The sequence below is a fragment of the Anolis carolinensis genome, chromosome 2 (genome assembly GCF_035594765.1).
Source record: "Anolis carolinensis isolate JA03-04 chromosome 2, rAnoCar3.1.pri, whole genome shotgun sequence".
NCBI classification, from domain to species: domain Eukaryota; kingdom Metazoa; phylum Chordata; class Lepidosauria; order Squamata; family Dactyloidae; genus Anolis; species Anolis carolinensis.
In genome coordinates, this window is record NC_085842.1 from 184404147 (window position 1) to 184426890 (window position 22744).

The 22744-nt window shown below is 41.3% G+C and overlaps 1 protein-coding gene across 2 annotated transcripts; it reads left to right on the top strand.

The window, feature by feature from the left end:
* Positions 1 to 9396: 9396 nt before the first annotated feature.
* ebp (EBP cholestenol delta-isomerase) lies at positions 9397 to 20220 on the top strand. Of its 2 annotated transcripts, none has more exons than XM_008118365.3 (5): positions 9397 to 9529; positions 10809 to 11169; positions 15160 to 15196; positions 17441 to 17571; positions 18740 to 20220. In XM_008118365.3, exons 2-5 carry the CDS (start codon positions 10854 to 10856, stop codon positions 18949 to 18951), a joined length of 696 nt encoding a protein of 231 aa, XP_008116572.2. In that variant the 5' UTR covers positions 9397 to 9529; positions 10809 to 10853; the 3' UTR covers positions 18952 to 20220. The 2 variants fall into 2 exon arrangements, with proteins under 2 accessions (XP_008116572.2, XP_003225845.2); XM_003225797.4 differs by having other exon boundaries at positions 9484 to 9604.
* The last annotated feature ends 2524 nt before the right edge of the window (positions 20221 to 22744 follow it).

The following is a 22744-nucleotide window of genomic DNA, read 5'->3' on the forward strand; positions in this document are numbered from 1 at the left end:
GGCCCATTTATGTTGGATAAGTGAGACTCTACTGTATGTTGATTGGGCTCGTCCCCATATAAACTGCCCCGAGTCCCTTCAGGGAGATGGAGGTGAGCTACAAAAATAAAATTATTATATTGTATTATAATATTAAGGCAGATGAGAGCCCCCAGTGGTAAAGTGGATTAAACCGCTGAGCTGCTGAACTTTCTGACCGAAAGGTTGGCGGTTCGAATCCAGGGAGCAGAGCGAGTTCCTGCTATTAGCCCCAGCTTCTGCCAACCTATCAGTTCAAAAACATGCAAATGTGAGTAGATCAATAGGTACTGCTCTGGCGGGAAAGTAATGGTGCTCCATGCAGTCATGGTGGCCATATGACCTTGGAGGTATTTAAGGACAATGCTGGCTCTTCAACTTAGAAATGGAGATGAGTACCAACCCCCAGAGTCAGACTCAACTGGACTTAATGTCAGGGGAAAACCTTTACCTTTATTTATCTAGGCAGATAATCCACATTATCTCATTTGAACTGGATTATCTGAGTCTACACTGTCAGATAATCCGGTTCAAAACAGATAATATGGATTTTATACAGCTGTGTAGAAGAGGCATGAGAAATGCTTTAACTGCCATGGCTCAATGCTATTAAATCCTGGGAGTTGTAGTTTGGCATTCTAAAGGTTGTATAAAATGACAGGTCCCAGGATTCCATAGCACTGAGCCATGGCAGCTAAAGCAGTGTCAAATTGCGTTAATGTGACAGTGTAGATCACCTTGGGAGGACAGCTTCCATAATTTATTAGCTATTGCAAGTTTTAACTCATATGAGTTCTAATGCCCCTTCTACACTGCCACATAATCCAGATTATCAAATTAAATAATCAGCATCATCTGATTTGAACTGGATTATATGAGTCTACACTGCCAGATAATCCAGTTCAAAACCGATAATCTGGATTTTATATGGCAATGTAGAAGGGGCACAAGGCAAAACATCTGCAGGGCTTTCATCTCTGCTGCAGGACATTCCACCTCTGCAATCCACTAATATATATTAACCATTAATTAACACTGCATGGATAGGCCTTTCATTTTCATCCCTTGTGCTCCTTCTGTATACCAAGGAACTGGGTTATTTGTTAGCTCTCTGGTGCTACAAGAAGAGAAAATGCTACATTCAAGCTCTTCCTCATATTTGATGCACTCAAGCAGAAAGTACATTCCTTGTGCTCACAATGGTGGCGATAAATAACACCCCCTCTTTCGGTTCAGCTAGTAATTTCTTGATCCTTTAATGTTCTGGGATACTAATAACTTTAACTGATATAATGGAAGAACCAGCATGATGTAGTGTCCTGAGCATTAGACTCAAGACCCTTTGAGACAGGCCCTATCTCCCAGGATCTGATCCCAGGTTTTCTACTTTAAACTGGATTATATGAGTCCGCACTGGTATATAATCTGAGATAAACAGAATACCTGGAATCAGATTCTGGGATATAGGGCCTGCCCGGAAGAGCCCTAAGGCATCTTCTACACTGTCATATAAAATCCAGATTATTTGCTGTGAACTGGATTATACAGCAGTGTAGACTCATATAATCCAGTTCAAAACAAATGATGTGGATTATCTACTTTGATAATCTGGATTATATAGCAATGTAGAAGGGGCCTGAAATGAATTGAAGGCACACTGCAACAAAGTTGATGTAATGCAAGGGAGAGGAGAATAAAATCCCTATTGATCAAGGAATGGATCTTGGCCTTATCTACACTGTCATATAATGGTCAGTGTTGCTCAGTCGTTTAGTTGTCTCTGACTCTTCATGACCTCATGGACCAGTCCACGTCAGAGCTCCCTGTCGGCCGTCCCAGTGTAGACCCATATAATGCTGTTTAACTCTGGAGCCCCTAGTGGCCCTGCGGGTTAAACTGCTGATCTGCTGAATTTGCTGACCAAAAGGTCACCGGTTAGAATCTAGGTAGCAGGGTGAGCTCCCACTATTAGCCCCAGCTTCTGCCAACCTAGCAGTTCGAAAACATGCAAATGTGAGTAGATCAATAGGAACCGCTCTGGCGGGAAGGTAATGGTGCTCCATGCAGTCATGCCTGCCACATGACCTTGGAGGTGTCTATGGACAAGGCTGGCTCTTCAGCTTAGAAATGGAGATGAGCACCAACCCCCAGAGTCGGAAATGACTGGACTTAATGTCAGGGGAAAACCTTTACTAACTTTGGCACATTGTATCATGTGCAAAAGTATCATAGCCTCACATATTTAAAGGGGTAATTTAAACGGTTTCAGTCACTTGTTAATAGATAAGAGTTATTATTTTCTGGGGGAAAAATGTAGAATATAGAAGCAAGAAGTTTAGGGGCACAATAGCTCAATTTGGTTCCATTAAAGGAAAAGATGAAGCAGTTTGTAGGGGCATTGCTATAATATTTGAATGTATTTCCACAGCCATAAATGGAAGTACAAACATAAGTGGAAAATCTTTAACCCTCTTTGCTAGAGTATGGAAAAGCTATTTCTTTAGCCTACAATTCCCCCCTAACCATGCTTAGAATTTTAGTCCTGAAAAAAGCAATTTCTCCAAAAGTGTTGGCTTACCAATTCCCATCAGACTCACCTCACACAGTCATTGGTAAAGGACAATGGCAGCTATAATGCTATCTGTCCACAATTGATTGTCATTGGGAAACAAACAGTGATATGGCGGCTATTGAGACACATATCAGGGAGGCAGAGAATCTGTTCCAGATATTGAATGGTTTCAATAGAGCTATCCAAGGTGCTGAAGTATGTTTGCAAGAAGGTTCGACACTTGAACAACTCTGAAAATCTGTAATGAAACCTAGAATGAAATACCTTCCCATGAATATGGGAGGCATGAGCCGCCAGTGTAAACAACCCAAGTTGTTACAGCTCTGTTGCCACGTCCAATTTTCTCTCTTAATGAAGTCGAATTTAAACTGTGGACCTTGATTAGGGAGGGTCCTGCCTGGTGAGCAATGTTAACCGCCAATGTTTTCAGAATAGAGAGACCCACCAGGGTGAAGACAAGCGACAGAGGCTTTATTTACAATCTGAAGAAAGGATGCAGTATACAGCACTGATGCTATAAATATAAAGGCATAATCATACTGAAACGTGTAACTATTTTTATACAATAAAAACCATGCATTAACATTGTCTCTGTTTAATTTTCCCTCCCCTGCTCGTGATTGGCTGAGCATGGAGGCCGGCCGGCCATGCTTCTGCTCCTGATTGGTCAGGAGGCAGGATCAAGCCAGCTCACTCTTGGATTGGTGTAGGCTCCATGCCGGGTGGGGAAGCCCTGGGGCAGCCAATCCTGTGGCTGAGGTGCTTCCTTGGACAGAGGGAAGTTTCCAGTAAACACATTTCATATTTGGAGGCTTAAGTTGTAGTTTTAAAGGTAATGGATGTCTGGGCATGGAGATGACAGTGTTATGTAGATGTAGAGTCATTATATTGTGTTTTAAATTTACTGATTATATGTTAATTTATGTTGTGGTTGGTTCATTTCCTCATTTAAGCCACCCCAAGTCCCTTTGGGGAGATGGAGGCAGGGTACAAGAATAAAGATATTATTATTATTATTATTATTATTATTATTATTATTATTATTATTATTATATAGAGTCCAGAATTCTAGGGAAAATGGGTGATGATTTCTGAGTCTGGTCCAAGGCTGGGTAAATAATAGATATCCATAGGTGTGTTGGAATGATCAGTGTCCCTTTGTTCTTGAGCTTTGTCTGCTGATAGCTGGCTCACACCTGGTGGCAGTCCCAGATGGCAAGCAAAAAACTTGTTAGCTGGAGATGTTTGTCCACAAAGGCTGGATGGTCTGTCCAGGCTGTGCTGGGCTGTGCTTAGGAGCACAGCATGACATTCTTGGAGGTCGCTGCCTCTGGTCCAGGTCAGGCAGAGGTGAAAAGCCAATGCTGCTTGTTTCAGAGATATAAAACATATTTAATAGCAAGTTTTAGAGATAAAATATATTTGATAGCACAAGGTATAGTTGGAAGGCAAGAGATATTATGCATTTAGAATAAATCAGATTGGATACATTGCATTGAGGAGGCTATCATATTGTTTCTTTTCCTGATTGTTAACCCCTGTGTATGTGTGCATCTCTGGATCAGCAGATATGTTTGTGCCTAAATAAAAGTCTAATGGCTCCCTTTGTCCTTTTGGGGAGTTTGTGGCGTCCAGTTGGGAGGTCATTGAGGGATGATGACCTCCATGACTGACTTTGGCAGAAATAATATTATATAGATGCAAGGAGCCCCAGTGGTGAAGTGCGTTAAAGCACTGAGCTGGAGTCCGAAAGGTCCCAGGTTCAAACCCCGGGAGCAGCAGGAGCGGCGGCTGTTAGCTCCAGCTCCTGCCAACCTAGCAGTTCGAAAACATGCCAATGTGAGTAGATCAATAGGTACTGCTCCGGCGGGAAGGTAACGGCGCTCCATGCATTCATGCCGGCCACATGGCCTTGGAGGTGTCTACGGACAACGCCAGCTCTTCGGCTTAGAAATGGAGATGAGCACCAACCCCCAGAGTCGGTCACGACTGGACTTAACGTCAGGGGAAACCTTTACCTTTACCTTAGATGCATTTTATTAACAACTGCAGAGGATCTGCTGCTGTTGGTCTGTCATTGGGGTCAAGGGGAGTGGATAGTGAGGGAGAGGGAATGTTTGGATAGTGAGGGAGAGGGAATGTTTGCATTCGGTTTTATGTACACAGTTGTCCTTGGTGCACTATAAATCTTCAGGGTGTTGTTGAGCAATTTAGAACAGTATTGGACAGTGAGATCCAAACTGTGAGTTAGGCCTGGTGAGAATAGAAGCCAATAATTTCCAAATATAACTTACCAGGTTGAAGCAGAAGCCACCGGAGAATTTTATTTAATTTCAGCTGAAAGTGATGCCAGCCTGCGATAGTTTGCCAAAAATAGACTGAGATACATAACATAGCAAAGCACACACTTTTATACAGTTTTAGTTTGAATTTCCTACCTCCCGCCCACCGGCCAGCTCTGTGCTGATTGGCCAGGATGTTAGAGAAGAAGGGGGAGCCACTGGGGGCCCCCTCCAATGAGGGCATGAGCCCCATCTGTGACCTCACTCCCTCACTGGCCAATGGGGGTGTGTGGAGGTGCGGCAACAGGATAGACAAACAGTAAACAAGATTATAGCTGACTCAACGATGCTTGTGGATCCACTGTTTGATTTGGCCAGTTCCATGAATGGGAGTCGGACCCCTGCTGGCTTGTATCTATTGTGGAAACAGGATCCGTGATGGGATTATATCTGTGACTCAAGGTGTCAGGAAAAGGGTGGCTTTGTCAAGCCTTGCCTCTCCCTTCCAGGAAGATGAGTCTTTTTAAGATAAATAGTTTTCAAAATGTCCAAAGGGGTTTCTCCCAGGTGGCCTGGGGAAAATCCATTGTGCACTGTAGATAGTGATATTCAGAATCCAAGGAGAGGAAGATGGCATTGTTCTGAGACAGTTCCATTTGCATGAGCCTGGGGCAAGCCAGTGACCCAGGTTGAGGCATGTTTGGCCAGAGTTCACAGCAAGGTCACTTTGCTTCAATTTGATATATACATACATGGAGGGAAAGACATTGCACAAGGAAATAATATCGGCAATAAGAAACAATTAATATAATATTATGATAGCGACACGCAAGGGAGCCCCAGATCTGGGGAGAATTTCCAGATAAATCCAACATCCCATGGGGCTGGGGAGACAAACACATGATTTCCATGGCCGTTTGTCCAGGCTTCCACCCCTGGACGCGTTTCCATGGCGGAAACTTCTTTAGGAGGGGATCCCAGGATTTCCCTTCCAGCCCAGGCAGGCAAAGGGGCCAGGTTGGGGTACCCTGAAACTTGGAACGATGCAAGGAGAGGGGGTTACAGGAAGGGGGAAGGAAGGTCCCTGATACTTATCCCATGGAGCTGGTTGAAAGAAAAAGCAGGGTGGAGGGTAAGTTATAGTTTCCCAAGGGTTAGTGCAGCCCGGAATGGGTGCTGGAGAGAGAGAGAGAGAGAGAGAGAGAGAGAGAGAGAGAGAGAGAGAGAGAGAGAGAGAGAGAGAGAGCCTTTTGGGGCTCAAAGGGAGGGAAGAGGGAACCCCGAACCCCAGAATCAGAAAGGAGAGATACATAGTAATACATGCAACAGTGAAAGAGGTCAAATACATTTTGTGATATGGTTTCCAGTAATACATTTTGTACCTTCTGCTATAAATAGATGAAATGTAGGACATAAGCCTTGATTAAAATGGACACACTATCTAACATGGGAAGAGTCCTTGTTATTATTATTGTGGTCTTTGCAAATTGACCAAGACATCCCGCCTGATGTCCTTGTCAAAACTATGAATTCCTTAAATCATCGGTCACCTTCAATCTCAAGGGTGGGGTGGGGTGCTGTGTTCAACAACATTAAGACAAATCCATGTGCCAGGCCTAGTTCTAGACATCTGACAGCAAAAACCATGAAGCAAAGATAAATCCAGTACGGCAACTTATGTAGCCTCTTTTAGGGGACATGAGATTGTTTATATTTACATGTGATCTGCGATAAATATTTATACAGGTGTTTTAACAATTTGTTTAACTTTTTTTTCTGAGAACAAAGATCTAAAATAGAGTTTGATAAATCCACATATACAGAAAGGATGGGCTGTCTGGAGATAGACATGTTTTGCATGTTTTTATTATTAGATAATGTTACTATAGCTCATAGTTAGAAAACAGGAAATGATGAGACCATACAACCATGCCCCCTTTCCTCTTATTTGCCAGAAAGGTTATGTGATAATGCTAGTTGGTAGAGATAAGGTAAACTATGAAACTGTGAAACCATTATTCTAAACAACATCAGAGCCCTTCCTGTACAAGATAGATTAATACCCACATGCATGTGCCAGTGTTGTCCGTAGACACCTCGAAGGTCATGTGGCTGGCATGACTGCATGGGCACCGTTACCTTCTTGCCAGAGTGGTACCTATTGATCTACCCACATTTGGATGTTTTCAAACTGTTAAGTTGGCAGAAGCTGGGGCTAACAATGGGCATTCACTCTGCTCCCTGGATTTGAACCTGTGACCTTTTGGTCTGCAAGTTCCGCAGCTCAGCGCTTTAACATGCTGCATCACTGGGGGATCCCATATCCCAGGATATGATCCTAGATTATCTGCTTATCCCAGATTATATGCTAGTGGAGACTCATATAATTCAGCTCAAAGCAGATAAGATCAGATCCTGAGAGATAAGGACAATATAAAAGAGACCTAAGTTGAAAATGTTGGATGAATATCAGTGCTTACTACAGTAGAGTCTCACTTATCCAAGCTCCGCTTATCCAAGCTTCTGGATAATCCAAGCCATTTTTGTAGTCAATGTTTTCAATATATCATGATATTTTGGTGCTAAATTCGTAAATACAGTAATTGCAACATAACATTACTGCGTATTGAACTACTATTTTTGTCAATTTTGTTGTATAACATGATGTTTTGGTGCTTAATATGTAAAATCCTAACCTAATTTGATGTTTCATAGGCTTTTCCTTAATCCTTCCTTATTATCCAAGATATTCGCTTATCCAAGCTTCTGCTGGCCCGTTTAGCTTGGATAAGTGAGACTCTACTGTATATATGATGTGTTTATATGGATTGTTTACTGTTTATTCACAGATCTGTTTGTGTAATCAATAAAGATGATTTTGAAAACAGACTTACCATACATTTGCCAAATCATTGATCAGCCAAGAAACAGAGGGCTAGGAATACATCTACAATATAAGTGTCATAGAATCATAGAATCATAGAATCATAGAATAGTAGAGTTGGAAGAGACCACATGGGCCATCTAGTCCAACCCCCTGCTAAGAAGCAGGAAATCGCATTCAAAGCACCCCCGACAGATGGCCATCCAGCCTCTGCTTAAAAGCCTCCAAGGAAGGAGCCTCCACCACGGCCCCGGGGAGAGAGTTCCACTGTCGAACAGCTCTCACAGTGAGGAAGTTCTTCCTGATGTTCAGGTGGAATCTCCTTTCCTGTAGTTTGAAGCCATTGTTCCGTGTCCTAGTCTGCAGGGCAGCAGAAAACAAGCTTGCTCCCTCTTCCCTATGACTTCCCTTCACATATTTGTACATGGCTATCATGTCTCCTCTCAGCCTTCTCTTCTGCAGGCTAAACATGCCCAGCTCTTTAAGCCGCTCCTCATAGTTGTCAAACGCAAAGCCCGTGGGCTGAATCCGGCTCACCACATCCTTGTATGTGTTCCACAAGACTTTCCATGTCAGGGCAATATAGTTACATTTATATAGTCTTACAATTACAAATGACTCATTGAAAGCAAGCATAAGGCTGATGTGACCCTCAATGAAAATGAGTTTGAAACCCCTGATCTACACTGTAGAATTAATGCAGTTTGACACTATAGCTGCCACTGCCCAAAGTTATGGAATTTGTAGTTTAGTAAAGACTCCAAACTCTGGCAGAGAAAGCTAAAGACCTTGTAAAATTACAACTCCCATGATTCCATATCATTGAGTAAAGATGCAGATGTGATTTTACAGTATGGATTCCTCTTGGGACTTGGAATAGTAAGTATGAAAGAACTGGATCTTGCAAAACCAGTGGGGAAAATAAACCTGTTTCTTTTCCTAACTTCAGGCTAGTTATGGCCTCTCAGCCTGACCTACCTAACAGGAGGGTTGAAAGGATGCGGGCAAGAGATATGATGCTTTGATCTCACTAGAAGACAAGAGATCCCTTCCACACAGCTGAATAAAATCCAACATTATCTGCTTTGAACTGGAATACATGGCAGTGTGGACTCAGATAACCTAGTTCAAAGCAGATATTGTGGGATTTTCTGCCTTGATTTTCTGGATTATATGGCTGTGTGGAAGGGCCCAGTGTATCCAAGTATCCTCAGACATGCTATGGGATCCTGGAAGTTGTAGTTTTACAAGCCTTCTCTGCCCAAGAGTGTTTATTCACAAACAGATCTGTGAATAGTGGGGTTGTTGTGCATTTTCCGGGCTGTATGGCCATGTTCCAGAAGCATTCTCTCCTGACGTTTCGCCCACATCTATGGCAGTCATCTTCAGAGGTTGTAAGGTATATTGGAAAACTAAGCATGGGAATAAACAGTAAACAAATCCTGCAGTTCTCAGGATTCCATAGCCTTCAGCCAAGGCAGTTAAAGTGGTGTCAAAATCAAAGTACAAGAGTACTGTAGAATAGATACAACCCTTATAAACTCCAAGCGGAAGAAAGATGTCCAAATCAACATATGAACCCATATCGCCCCAGCGCGCCGCAGCCAATCGTTTTGGCGGAATGCTCCGTGACGTCAGAGCTGGAGTTCCAAGTTCAAAGAAGAGGGCTGGAGGGAAGCCCAGTCTGGCGCCCCGCCCCTGATTTAAGGTGCGCTGATTGGCGGAGACGCCTGCTCGTTTCGTTCTCCAGAGAGGCCTCCATTGGCTGTAAGGGTGAGTTTTAGGGAACAGGTGAGTTTGGCGCGGGAGAGAAGTCGCTGCGGACGCGTTGGAGGACAGGCTGCGCAGGTAGGGCTTGGGAATGGGCGGAATGCGGTTAAGAATTGAACCAAGGGGGGCATCTACACTGTGGATGCAGCGTGGCCTTGCTTTAAATGCTATGGGATCAGGGCAGTTGTGGTTTGGTGAGACAACAGCACTCTTTGGCAGAGAAGACCAAAGACCTTGCAAAACTACAACTCCCAAGATTCCATAGGACTGAGCTATAGCAGTTAAAGTGGATTCTACATTGTACCCAAGGCCCCTTCCACACAACTGAATAAAATCCCACATTATCTGCTTTGAACTGGGATATATGGCATTGTGGACTAAAAAAAAAACAGTTCAAAGCAGATATTGTGGGATCTTCTGCCTTAATATTCAGGGTTAGATGGTTGTGTGGAAAGACCCCAAGAAGAAAGTTTAGGATTTTGATTTTTTTTGGTGGATTATCTGATTTGATAATCTGGATTATATGGCAGTGTAGATCTAGCCTCAGCCTAGTACTGAACCTCCTTGGATGGACATATTTGAAACATGCACAATGTGGAGGTTTGTGTGCTGGACTATGGGCCCTTCCACACAGCCATATAACCCAGAATATCAAGGCAGAAAATCCCACGGTATCTGCGTTGAACTGGATTATTTGAGTCCATGATTGTTTTCTATTTTGCAAGCTGCCTTGGGCCTCTTAATACACTGCCATATAATCCAGATTATAAAAGCAGATAATCCACATAATCTGCTTTGAGCTGAATTACAGTAGAGTCTCACTTATCCAACATAAACGGGCCAGCAGAACGTTGGATAAGTGAATATGTTGGGTAATAAGGAGAGATTAAGAAAAAGCCTACTAAACATCAAATAGGTTATTGTTTTACAAATTAAGCACCAAAACATTACGTTATACAACAAATTTGACAGAAAAAGTAGTTCATTACACATAATGCTATGTAGTAATTACTGTATTTATGAATTTAGTACCAAAATATCACAATGCATTGAAAACATTGACTACAAAAATGTGTTGGATAATCCAGAACGTTGGATGAGTGTTGGATAAGTGAGACTCTACTGTATATGAGTCTACACTGCCATGTAATCCAGTTCAAAGCAGATAATCTGGATTTTATATAGCAGTGTAGAAAGGGCCTGGGTCTGTAGGCAGGAGAAAAATGGGATAAATGAATCAGAGTAATAAATAACATGGTTCTTTTGATTCTTTTTTTTCCAGGGGAAATTGCACTTGCCAGCCTCCTTGGCTTTGTCTTTGGACACTATGGGACTGGAAGCAAAGCCCCATGTGGTCGCCCACCCTTACTGGCCTCGAAATCTAAAGCTCCCGCATTACATCCCGAATGACCGTCCCATGTGGCAGATCTTGGCTTTCCTCTTCTCCATCTCAGGTGTCCTCCTGATAGTGACTTGGTCGGTGGCCGGCTGGCGCAGCCGGAAAGCCTCCCCTTTGGGAACTTGGCGCTCCTTGGCGGTTTGCTGGTTTGCCATCTGCGGCTTCATTCACGGTGTCATTGAGGGCTGGTTCAGCCTCTACCACATGGAAATCCCTGGAGACCAGTCCTTCCTCTCCCAGCTATGTAAGATGTGGTTGAATGTGTGCTTGTATTCCAATTTGTGCCTTTTATCCTCAGCTCTGGGATATGGTGGTAGACACTGCTGTGATTGGGGACAGCAGCTCTCTAGTTTTCTCCTAACTCTCAGGCTGGATGTACACTGCCATGTAATGCAGTTTGAAACTGTTTTATATGGTCAGTGTAGACCAGGGGTCCTCAAACTTTTTAAGTGGAGGGCCGGTTCATGTTCCCTCAGACTGTTGAGGGGCCAAATTATAATTTGAAAAAAAAAAACGAACAAATTCCTATGCACATGTCTTATTATTGCAAAAAACAAAAAAACAAAAAAACCCCCAACAACAATTATTTATTTACTACATTTGTACCCCTTCCTCTCTCACCCCGAAGGGGACTCAGAGCGACTTACAAGTTTTATGTACATACAATATATTATATTATTAGCACAGCACAATATTAGCATTATATATTACTATATTGTACTATACCAATATACTGTAATATTATTAGTAATATTACATTTAATATATAATATATAATTCATAGAATCATAGAATAGTAGAGTTGGAAGAGACCTCATGGGCCATCCAGTCCAACCCCCTGCCAAATAGCAGGAAATCGCATTCAAAGCACCCCTGACAGATGGCCATCCAGCCTCTGCTTAAAAGCCTCCAAAAAAGGAGCCTCCATCACAGTATTATTGTATTATTAGTATTATATTGTATTACATTATAATATTAGTATCAATATTATATGTATACACAATATATTATATTAATTACCATAGCACAATATTAGTAAATGAAAGAACAATACAATATTTAAAAATAAAAACAGTTTTAACCAGCATACAATAAACCTATCAGGATTTCAATGGGAAGTGTGGGCCTGCTTCTGGCCAATGAGATAGTCAAGTTAAGTAGAATTGTTGTTGCTGTTGTGTGCTTTCAAGTCATTTCAGACTTTGGGCGAGCCTAAATCTAAAACTGAGGGCGGGGGCCAAGTAAATGACCTTGGGGACCCCTGGTATAGACCATATGACCCTGGAACATAACCCCCGCGATAAGTGAGGGAACACTGTATTAGCAAATTATTCTAATTACCTAATGTTGCAGATCAAGCCCATAAATTGTTTTTTTCCTTTGCTATTTTTCAAATTTTATTCTTTTTATAGTTAGAAATGATCTGAGAGAGTAATGTATCTGGTATCAAGTAACATTTAAAGTGATGGATATGGAGCAGGGAGATCTAAATTTAAATATTCACTGCACTGATAATTTAATACAGTTTCAAACGGGTATTGAAGAAAGCTGTTTCTCTGTGCAGATAATTATTTAGGAAGTACTAGAACCAGTTTGAGGCCCAGATGGAGATTACAGAAACTACAGAGTACTGATGTGCATTTAGGGATTTCTTTCATATGTTTTTGTGGATGTTTGATGCCTTGCTACTGCAGTTTGATATTATCTTTGAACTGCATTAACCATGGGAGTATGGGTCAGGACTACCTTTCCACAAACCTATGTTAGGAATTGCTATAGAGATTAAAAGAGAGAGAGGGAATCATATAAAGTAGACACGTAAATTTGCGTGCATATGTACATTCCTGTGTGTTCAAGTTGCTTGTTGACTCATTACAACACATTACTTTTATCGTGTTCTTAGTTAAGGAACACTCAGAACTGTTTGTAATGCAGTCCAAATGAAAGAATAACAATAATACTATCATTTTGCCATACACAGACACTTCCTCTGGTATTCTGTTTTTTACCATCAATTTTGGGCTGATGTCTTCTTGTGATATGGTCCAAGTACAGCACAGATAATCCTAACTTTAGCATCCTGTTTTGTGTCTTTAAACCTCTGGGTCTTTTCTTCTCTCTTCGCAGATGGCCTTCCAAGCCCTGATTTGTTGATTGCATTTAGTTAATAAATGGCAGTCAAAGAATGGAAAACCTTGAAGCATTTCAGTATCTCGGTTGTCTGCTTTAAAGTTATTTAAATGTGTGCTTTTATTCAACTGTAAACCTCCTTTTGCACTTTCTTTTGGGGCTCTTCAGTAATTGTCCCAAGTCTTTCCTATTGTCTGATGTATGGTGTGTCATCTGCATATATTACATTGTCAATGTTCCTTCCTCTAATTTTATGTCTTCTTCTTACAAATCTAATCCTGCTTGTGATACATTCAGCACACAAGTTAAACAGATAGTAGGATCAAAGGCAACCTTGCCTGGCCTCTTACCAATTCAAAACATTCTGTTTCTCTGTGTTCTGTCCTGATGGTGGCTTCTTGTTCTAAGTACAGGTTATGCACAACATTCAAATGTTGTGGGTCACACAACTCTTTAAGAGATGTCCCACCTGGTCCCTACCTCACATTATGTCCACACAACATGTCTCTCACATGTTCCTTGGACTGCTAATTCCCTCATCTCTCCAGACCCATCTACACTGCCATATAAAGTTCAGATTATCTCATTTGAACTGGATTATATGGCAGTTGCGACTTTTTGGAAAAGCGCTCAAGACTTGGCTGTTTAGTTGTGCATTTAAGTAAATCAGATCTAATTTGCCAAATAGTCACTGTTGAATGTTTTTAGGTTGAATGTTTTTTATATTGTGGAATGATATTTTAAATTGTAAGTCACTTGGAGCACTCTGGTGGAGAGCGACTAATTAAGAAATAAAGTACAGTGAAGTGTAGACTCATATAATTCAAATGAGATCATGTGGCTTATCTGCTTTGATAATCTGGCAGTGTAGAAGGGGCCTCCAACTCCCTAACAATACTCTCACAGAGCTTTTTTGCTTTTTGATCTCTTCCTCATTTATTACAACTTCTCACTTCCCTCACATTTGCAATTCCCATGGTGGACTTGTTTCTTGCAGAACACTTTTTGCTCTGTAGCTCAGCTTCTATTTAGCTCTTTTTAAAAGAAAAAACATTTAAGCATACAAGCTAGGCGAAATGATGATCCAAATGGCCATCTGGGTGATGTGGCCACCCTACTCTACCTTCCTTTTTCCCTTTTGTGTTGTATTTTTGAGTTCACAAGCTTGGGGATGGAGAGAATCTCAATTGAGTATAATAAGATTTGCGATTATCAGCAGTTTCACATATCGATATGATTACAGAAATACATCCCACATGGAATAGTGGTTGTATTGTATTGTGACATTTGGACAATTGTAACTATAATAATATTATTTACAATACACCTAGCTTTTTAGGAACCCAAGGACAATTGCAATGCTCCCCATAAACCCTCAGACTAATAAATACAATACAAAAGGGAAGGGTAAAACAGGGTGATCATATTGGGGCCAGGCTGTGGCGCAGGCTGGTGAGCAGCCTGCTGCAATAAATCATTCTGACCATGAGGTCATGAGTTCGAGGCCAGCCCGTGATGGGGTGAGCACCCGTAAAATAAAAAATAGCCTCTGCTCGTTGTTGACCTAGCAACCCGAAAGATAGTTGCATCTATCAAATAGGAAATAAGGTACCACTTATAAAGTGGGGAGGCAAATTTAACTAATTTAAGACGTTGGAATGAGGAAGCGCCATCACAGTGGATGATGAAGCAGCTGCTCCCCCCTGTGGCCAGAATCGAACATCCCCTCAGGAGAAGGTTAAATTGCTTCTGTGTCTGTCTCTGTCTCGGTTCTATGTGTTTATGGGCATTGAATGTTTGCCCTATATGTATATAATGTGATCCACCCTGAGTCCCCTTCGGGGTGGGAAGGGCGGAATATAAATACTGTAAATAAAATAAATATCCCTCTGATGGCCAAGCTTATCTAGTTTCTTGGCATGTCATACGGCAGGGGTTCTCAAACTTTTTAAGTGGAGGGCTGGTTCACGGTCTCTCAGACTGTTGGGGGGCCAGACTATAGTTCAAATAGTTCAAAATTAGGATTGTTGTTGATGTGTGCCTTCAAGTCGTTTCAGACTTAGGCAACCAATGTTTCACCTTATTTTCTTCTCTCATATTGCAGGGAAAGAGTATGCCAAAGGTGACAGCAGATACGTCATGTAAGTTTTAGGTGGTGGGTGAGGGTTTTATCTTTGCCACGTAATGGAAGAGATTTTACTTCTCAACTAGCTAGCTTTGAATATTCTTTCAGCAAAAGATGTAACAAGAAAATTAACGGAAATGTTAAATGTGTTACTGAGGCTTGAATAATATCTACAATTCATTTATCTGTTTTATAGTTTTCCAAGATAATTGATGGTCCTAAGGGGTCTGGATTACTATGACTCAAGATCTTGAGAATCTGCATTAGTACCCTTGAGAACCAGAAACATGAAAAGAACAGCTCTTGATGTACTTTGTACACTTAATGCTGTTGCGGAAAGTGTGTGTTGCTTTGTGAGAGTGAAGTCTACAGCTGTCTATGATGCTTCACTGCCAGAGAGAGAACTGAGTTCAGAGATATTCCCATGACAGTGGAGTGATCCATCTCTGATGCCCTCATCCAAAATAATAATACTTTATTTGTATTTTGCCCTATCTCCCTGAGGCGTCCCAGAGTGGACTCCAGCACATACAAGCACAAAGGCAAACGTTCAATGCCTAGAAACAACCATAACACAGATAAAAGTAAAGGCTTCCCCTTCTGGTTCAGAGGGGTGATGCTCATCTCGGGCTCTGGGAGGTGGTGCTGATCTCCATTTCTAAGCCAAAGAGCCAGTGTTGTCCATAGACACCACCTAGGTCATGTGGCCAGCATGACTGCATGGAGTGCCATTACCTTACCTATTGATCTACTCACATTTGCATGTTTTCGAACTGCTAGGTTGGCTGAAACAGTGGGAGCTCACCCTGCTCCCCAGATTCAAACCACTGACCTTTCAGTCAGCAAGTTCAGCAGCTCAACAGTTTAACCCTTTGCACCAGAACAGTCCCATAAGATGGGCTGTGATAGGCTGATTAATTCCCCCCAGCGTTTCATAAAAATTTAACCCAGACTTCTAAATTTTCTTAACAACTAGTAAATAAATAAATAACCTTGCTCAAATGTAACACCATGAAGAATAATTGTACAACTGAAGTCAGATGAACACTGATGATTTAATACAGTCTTAAGCTGGCATGGAAGGAAGTGGTTTTGCTGTGCAGATGATTACGTAGTGAATCTTAGAACTAGATTAAGGTTTGGATTATGATTATACAAACTACATAGCATTAATGAACATTAAAGGCGTCGTTTTGTGCGTTTTCGTGGAAGCTAGCTTCGAACTGCATTAAATGCTCAATGTAATGAATAAGTTCTGTAAATTTGCCAATTTTGGAAAGAATGTTTTTGCAAATGGTGTACATGAAATGCACATCTCTTACTCCCTTTCTATCAACCTTGCCTCTCTTTACGTGCAGTGATAGAAGAAATGAATTAATGGAGAATATGAGATGGAATACCTCTGAACAAAGAAGGGGGTTCTGAATAAAAATAATAGCAACTTGCCTTTCAAAGAAGCAATTTAAATCTTGATTTTCATTGATCTGAAAAAATGCTTTGTAAATCTTTGAAAGCTGCCTTGCAAATTGTATAAGGAGGAAAGCATGGCATACATTAAAAAAGAATGGAACAATAAATGAATAGATTTATTTTAAATTGAATCAAACCTGCTGGTGGATAAGGCTCTTAAAGAAACCTTACTGTTCGTTTCTCCCAGCCTGTCATCTGAATAGGCACACAGTTAATTACATTATAATTAGTATACTTGCAATATAGATTGAAGAGTATTTACTTGCCTGAGGCTAACTTATGAATTCCTTATTGTTACTTGATCATTGTGATTTTACTGATTGGATATTAAAAGGATGGAAGGCAGCTGTTGCTTAGTAATGATTGTGTTACCAGTTTCCAGAGGGATCATTGTGTTATTCTGTTATGGCAAAGGCAAGGTGGTTTTTGGGACTTTAAAGACTACATAGTTGTTGTAGCATGAACTTTAAATGCACTGAAGAGTTATCCTGAGTTGGCAGGTATTATATATACTAAGGAGAAGTTAAAAAGAGTGAGCTCAGATATTTTTGGATTGTATCTTCCTAAATCCAAGAGAATGGAGAGTGGTCATGCTGGCTGGGGGATCTGAGGAGGTGCAGTCCAGAAATAACATTTCCACATTCTGGAAAGGAAAATCATTTAAGGCACTACTGCATTCTTAAGTGATTTGAGGAGTTGAAGTTGAGAAATAAGATTTGCAAGTCCTAGAAGCATTTGAGGTGTTTTGGAACTCCTAAGTGACTTCTGTCTCATATTTTTGTCTTTCCAGAGCTGACAACTTCACAGTTTGCATGGAGACGATCACAGCCTTTGCCTGGGGTCCTCTCAGTCTTTGGACAGTGCTGGCTTTTCTTTCGCGCCAGCCTTACCGATTTGTGCTGCAACTGGTGGTGTCTCTAGGTCAGTATATGTAATAATACTTGCATATTCCAACTCGCCAGACTCATCTGGACACTGAGAGCCTTTCAGAACAGCCTGATTGAGTAGAATATTTTACATGTCCCATATATTTCTAGCAGCTCTTCGTTTTTCCTCTTGTTTTCACCCATTTTGAATCCTTTATCTTCCTCTGCTCTAAAGTTTCTTATTTTCTTTCCCCCATATTCGTTCTCTATCAAGCAGACTGATTTTTAAACGCTTCCCATGCTTCTCTCCCATCCTGAATGCTTGCTTGCTTTCTTTTCTTTCAAAGTAGCTTTACATATATATAAATATACATTTCTTGATATCAAATTATAGTAAGATGTTATCTCAGTATAGGGTTGGGAAGTTTTCTTTCAAATGGGACACATGTGTTTTACTGTTATTGGAAAGTGTCAAATTACTACTGTTGATTGGTGGCTTTATATGTCAATAGTTATGTTATAATGTGTACACTCTGGAAACTGTTGCACTATGGCCCTGAAACCTCTTTTCACACAAACCATACGTTGTCCAGATGATCCAATGTAAAAGTTTATTAAAAGCAGAGTATAATAAAATCTGGATATATGAAAAGCAAGCAAATATTAAAAAGGGATCAAAGTTCAAAGGATTATGTCCATAAAAGCCAAAGTTCAAAAATTCAAAGAAATTCCCTAAAACAGTTCCAATGAGATATTCAAAGATGAGGTACATGTGTCTGTATTTGATGTTTCTATGAATTGAAGATAGACTGAGGTCTTTCCTATTAATTCAGTGTGGCATTACAACTCAGTGGATGGAATTAACCACACCTCCTGTGGGTTGTAATCCCCTAAATACCTTTTCTAAGCTGTGTGGGTTGTTTCTATTCACGTATGCTTGTACTTATATGACAGCAAGTAAAAGGTGTTTGTACTACAGGTTTTTTTTATAGAAAGAGAGACTATGGTGTGCATGTTTTAGAAGAGACAGAGTTAGGATACCTTCTCACATGTGCCCACAAAGTCTTTTGAAAACATTTTTATACTCACTGTCACTTCCTCCCCCTCACCAACGCACACCTCATCACTGTTCTTCCTTGCTGCAAACTAATTCTGAGTTGTTTTGATCTAACCTTTTTTGTTCTACTTAAGTGATTTTCTTGTCTTTGTATCTTTAACCATAGGCCAGCTGTATGGAGACGTTCTCTATTTCTACACTGAGTATCGGGATGGTTTCCGTCACAGCGAAATGTGGCACCCAATTTATTTCTGGTTTTATTTTGTCTTCATGAATGCACTCTGGATCATCATTCCCTCTGTTCTCATCTTGGATGCTTGGAAACACCTTAGCGCTTCCCAGAGGATAATGGATGCTGGAAAGTTCAAGAAACACTGATCCCACTGCTTCTTGCAGGGTCAGGGCGAAGTATTGTTCCGTTTGGGCAGCATTGTATTCATTCAGTGGGTTGATTAGCTGTTTCCAGCTCCATGTCTACGTTTTTCTCCTCCTTTTCTTTAAACCCCTGAGAGGTCCTATGCCAAGATACAACTAGAACCAGTTCTGAGGAACAGAACCATCTATGGCAGTTATTCTCCACTGCTGCCTTAACATGTAGCCCTAAAGTAGGGATGGACAACTGTGGATCTCTAGATGTCATTCAATTACAATACATGTCCATACTACATTGTGGGTTGATCAGATGTATTTCTTTTGGTTTGCTAAAACAAATGTCAACAACTCAATGATTCTTGGAGCCTCAACCTCATAAACTGTGAAACAAAATATTTTAAGTCATAGTAGGTAATGTGCAGCCCTCCAGCAGTTGTGGGACTGAAGATGCCATCAGCTCTCCCACACAACCAATAGTGAATGTTAAAAGTCCATTGTCGCCTCTCTAAGGGTGCAGTCCTAACAGGAGCTACTGGGGAGTAAACATCTCTGAAATATGTGGATTTTGCTCCTGAGTAAATAAGCATAGAGTCAGGATATCTCCGTGAGAAAACCTTTGCAGTGCCACCTTGGGCTCAAACATGGTGTTCTGGAGGATACATATGAAGCTCTGTTTCCCTCCTTGTTCTAAAGCTATGTCTAAACTAGAAGGGAGAACATTTATCTAATCTCATATCACTGCTACCTTAGACAGATCAGTGATAATGGAAGTTTCATGGAAAGTGTACTGTATTTCTCCTGGTCACAGATTAAAAGGAACTCGAGCTAAAAAGAAAACCAGCTGTGGCAAGTTCATTATTCTTGCCCTGTGGTAGTGGGGGTTCAGATGGTCATCTTGCAGCTTTTGATTTTACTCCAGCAAAGTGATCAGTTTGTGCTTGGGGCAGACCTAGCAGATGCTCTTCTGCAATGAACACTGTTCAGATGAAAGGAGGAATTGACACATTGAACCTGGATGGCTGAATTCTACTTTCTTGGATCTGTGAAGGATGGTAGTCTAGGTATTTAGCCATCCATAACATGTTTGGATTGCCTTTTTAGATCCCTTCAAATCTGTTTCCCATTTGCTACTGAACGCTTTCAGTAGCACATCTCATTCCCATTACCCATGTACTCAAGATAAGTGACTTGAATATTTTCCATCTTCCACTAGATCAGTAATTTATATGTGGAAATGTGATTTTTTTTTTTAAAAAAATAAACAATATAAAACTGCTTGTTTGCTTGATATGTTTACATGCTGGGTGGATGGTGATATTTTCTTACCTGCCTCTCCCTATTTAGGGAAACTGGATGTTTGTACAGGGGTCCATTTCACCCAGAATTCTGACTCTGGTTTTTCTATAACTGCCTTAAATGGTGAGGAAGTATAACTATTGAAAATAATGTATATGGGATCTTATTATAGTTGTACAGTAGAGTCTCACTTATCCAAGCTAAACGGGCCGGCAGAAGCTTGGATAAGTGAATAACTTGGATAATAAGGAAGGATTAAGGAAAAGCCTATTAAACATCAAATTAGGTTATGATTTTACAAATTAAGCACCAAAACATCATGTTATACAACAAATTTGACAGAAAAAGTAGTTCAATACGCAGTTATGTTATGTTGTAATTAAAATACATTTACGAATTTAGCACCAAAATATCACAATATATTGAAAACATTGACTACAAAAATGGCTTGGATATCCAGAGGCTTGGATAAGTGAGACTCTACTGTATTATTTAAATTTCTCCCTCCATAAATATCAGCCTCAGCCATACTTGCATGTGAGAATATTCCACAATTGTGGAATAGTCACAGGGAAAACTCAGGCTAAAAAGGGGACCCATAGAATCATAGAATAGTAGAGTTGGAAGAGACCACATGGTCCATCTAGTCCAACCCCCTGCTAAGAAGCAGGAAATCGCATTCAAAGCACCCCCCGACAGATGGCCATCCAGCCTCTGCTTAAAAGCCTCCAAAGAAGGAGCCTCCACCACGGCCCCGGGGAGAGAGTTCCACTGTCGAACAGCCCTCACAGTGAGGAAGTTCTTCCTGATGTTCAGGTGGAATCTCCTTTCCTGTAGTTTGAAGCCATTGTTCCGTGTCCTAGTCTGCAGGGCAGCAGAAAACAATCTTGCTCCCTCCTCCCTATGACTTCCCTTCACGTATTTGTACATGGCTATCATGTCTCCTCTCAGCCTTCTCTTCTGCAGGCTAAACATGCCCAGCTCTTTAAGCCGCTCCTCATAGGGCTTGTTCTCCAGACCCTTAATCATTTTAGTCGCCCTCCTCTGGACGCTTTCCAGCTTGTCAACATCTCCCTTCAACTGTGGTGCCCAAAATTGGACACAGTATTCCAGGTGTGGTCTGACCAAGGCAGAATAGAGGGGGAGCATAACTTCCCTGGATCTAGACGCTATTCCCCTATTGATGCAGGCCAGAATCCCATTGGCTTTTTTAGCAGCCGCATCACATTGTTGGCTCATGTTTAACTTGTTGTCCACGAGGACTCCAAGGTCTTTTTCGCACACACTGCTGTCTAGCCAGGTGTCCCCCATTCTGTATCTTTGATTTCCATTTTTTCTGCCGAAGTGAAGTATCTTGCATTTGTCCCTGTTGAACTTCATTTTGTTAGTTTTTGCCCATCTCTCTAGTCTGTCAAGATCGTTTTGAATTCTGCTCCTGTCTTCTGGAGTGTTAGCTATCCCTCCCAGTTTTGTGTCGTCTGCAAACTTGATGATCGTGCCTTCTAACCCTTCGTCTAAGTCGTTAATAAAGATGTTGAACAGAACCGGGCCCAGGACGGAGCCCTGCGGCACCCACATCCTGATTTGTTCTTTTGTTTATCATAATTTGACTTCAGTGTATGATGAGACCTGTATTGATCTACCCAACTTTTTAAAAACTTAAAGGGCATGATATTCATCCTTCTGGGTCTTCTTACCTTCCATTCCACACCCACAACCATGAATATGCTGTACACTACATCTGAAGATGGGAATATTTGAGAAAGCATGCTGCAATAAAAACCGGTTAGTCTTAAAAAAAGTGCTGCCATGACTTTACATTTAAGCATTTCTGAAAGCAGTTCAATTCATTGAGAAAATTAAGCCATTTTAGTAGTTGCATCTTCCAAAGGGAAATCCATTTGACAAGTTTAATAATGCATTTATCAGCCATTTCCCTTCCTATATGCTTGCCACTTCAGATCGTCTGTCAACTTATGGCTACCTCATGAAGTTTATAGGGGTTTTTTAAAGCGAAGTGTACTTGGAGGTGGTTTTGCTGGTTCCTTTCTTTTGAAATACATCCTAGATGAGTGCCTGGTATTTGTTGGTGTCCCACCCAATTGCTAACCAGGCCGGCCCTGCTCACCTTTCAACATCAGACAGCACCATATACCTTTAGAGTTCTTAGGCACGCGTTATTACATCTGCTAAAGGAAACCATTTGACTCCTAATCTGAGGGCACTCCTCTCACTGACTGAAAACTGGCTTTCCGTGGAGTCAGGCAGGAAGCCCTTATCTCTGATGTGGCCTCATCTACAGGCTTTGTGTGTGACATCATAGCAGCTGCAGCCTTTTAGGAGTCTGCAAAGATACAGAATGGGGGGCGCCTGGCTAGACAGCAGTACATGTGAAAAAGATCTTGGAGTCCTTGTGGACAACAAGTTAAACATGAGCCAGCAATGTGATGCGGCTGCTAAGAAATTGCTATCCAACCTTTGCCCAAAAACCTCAGATTCCACT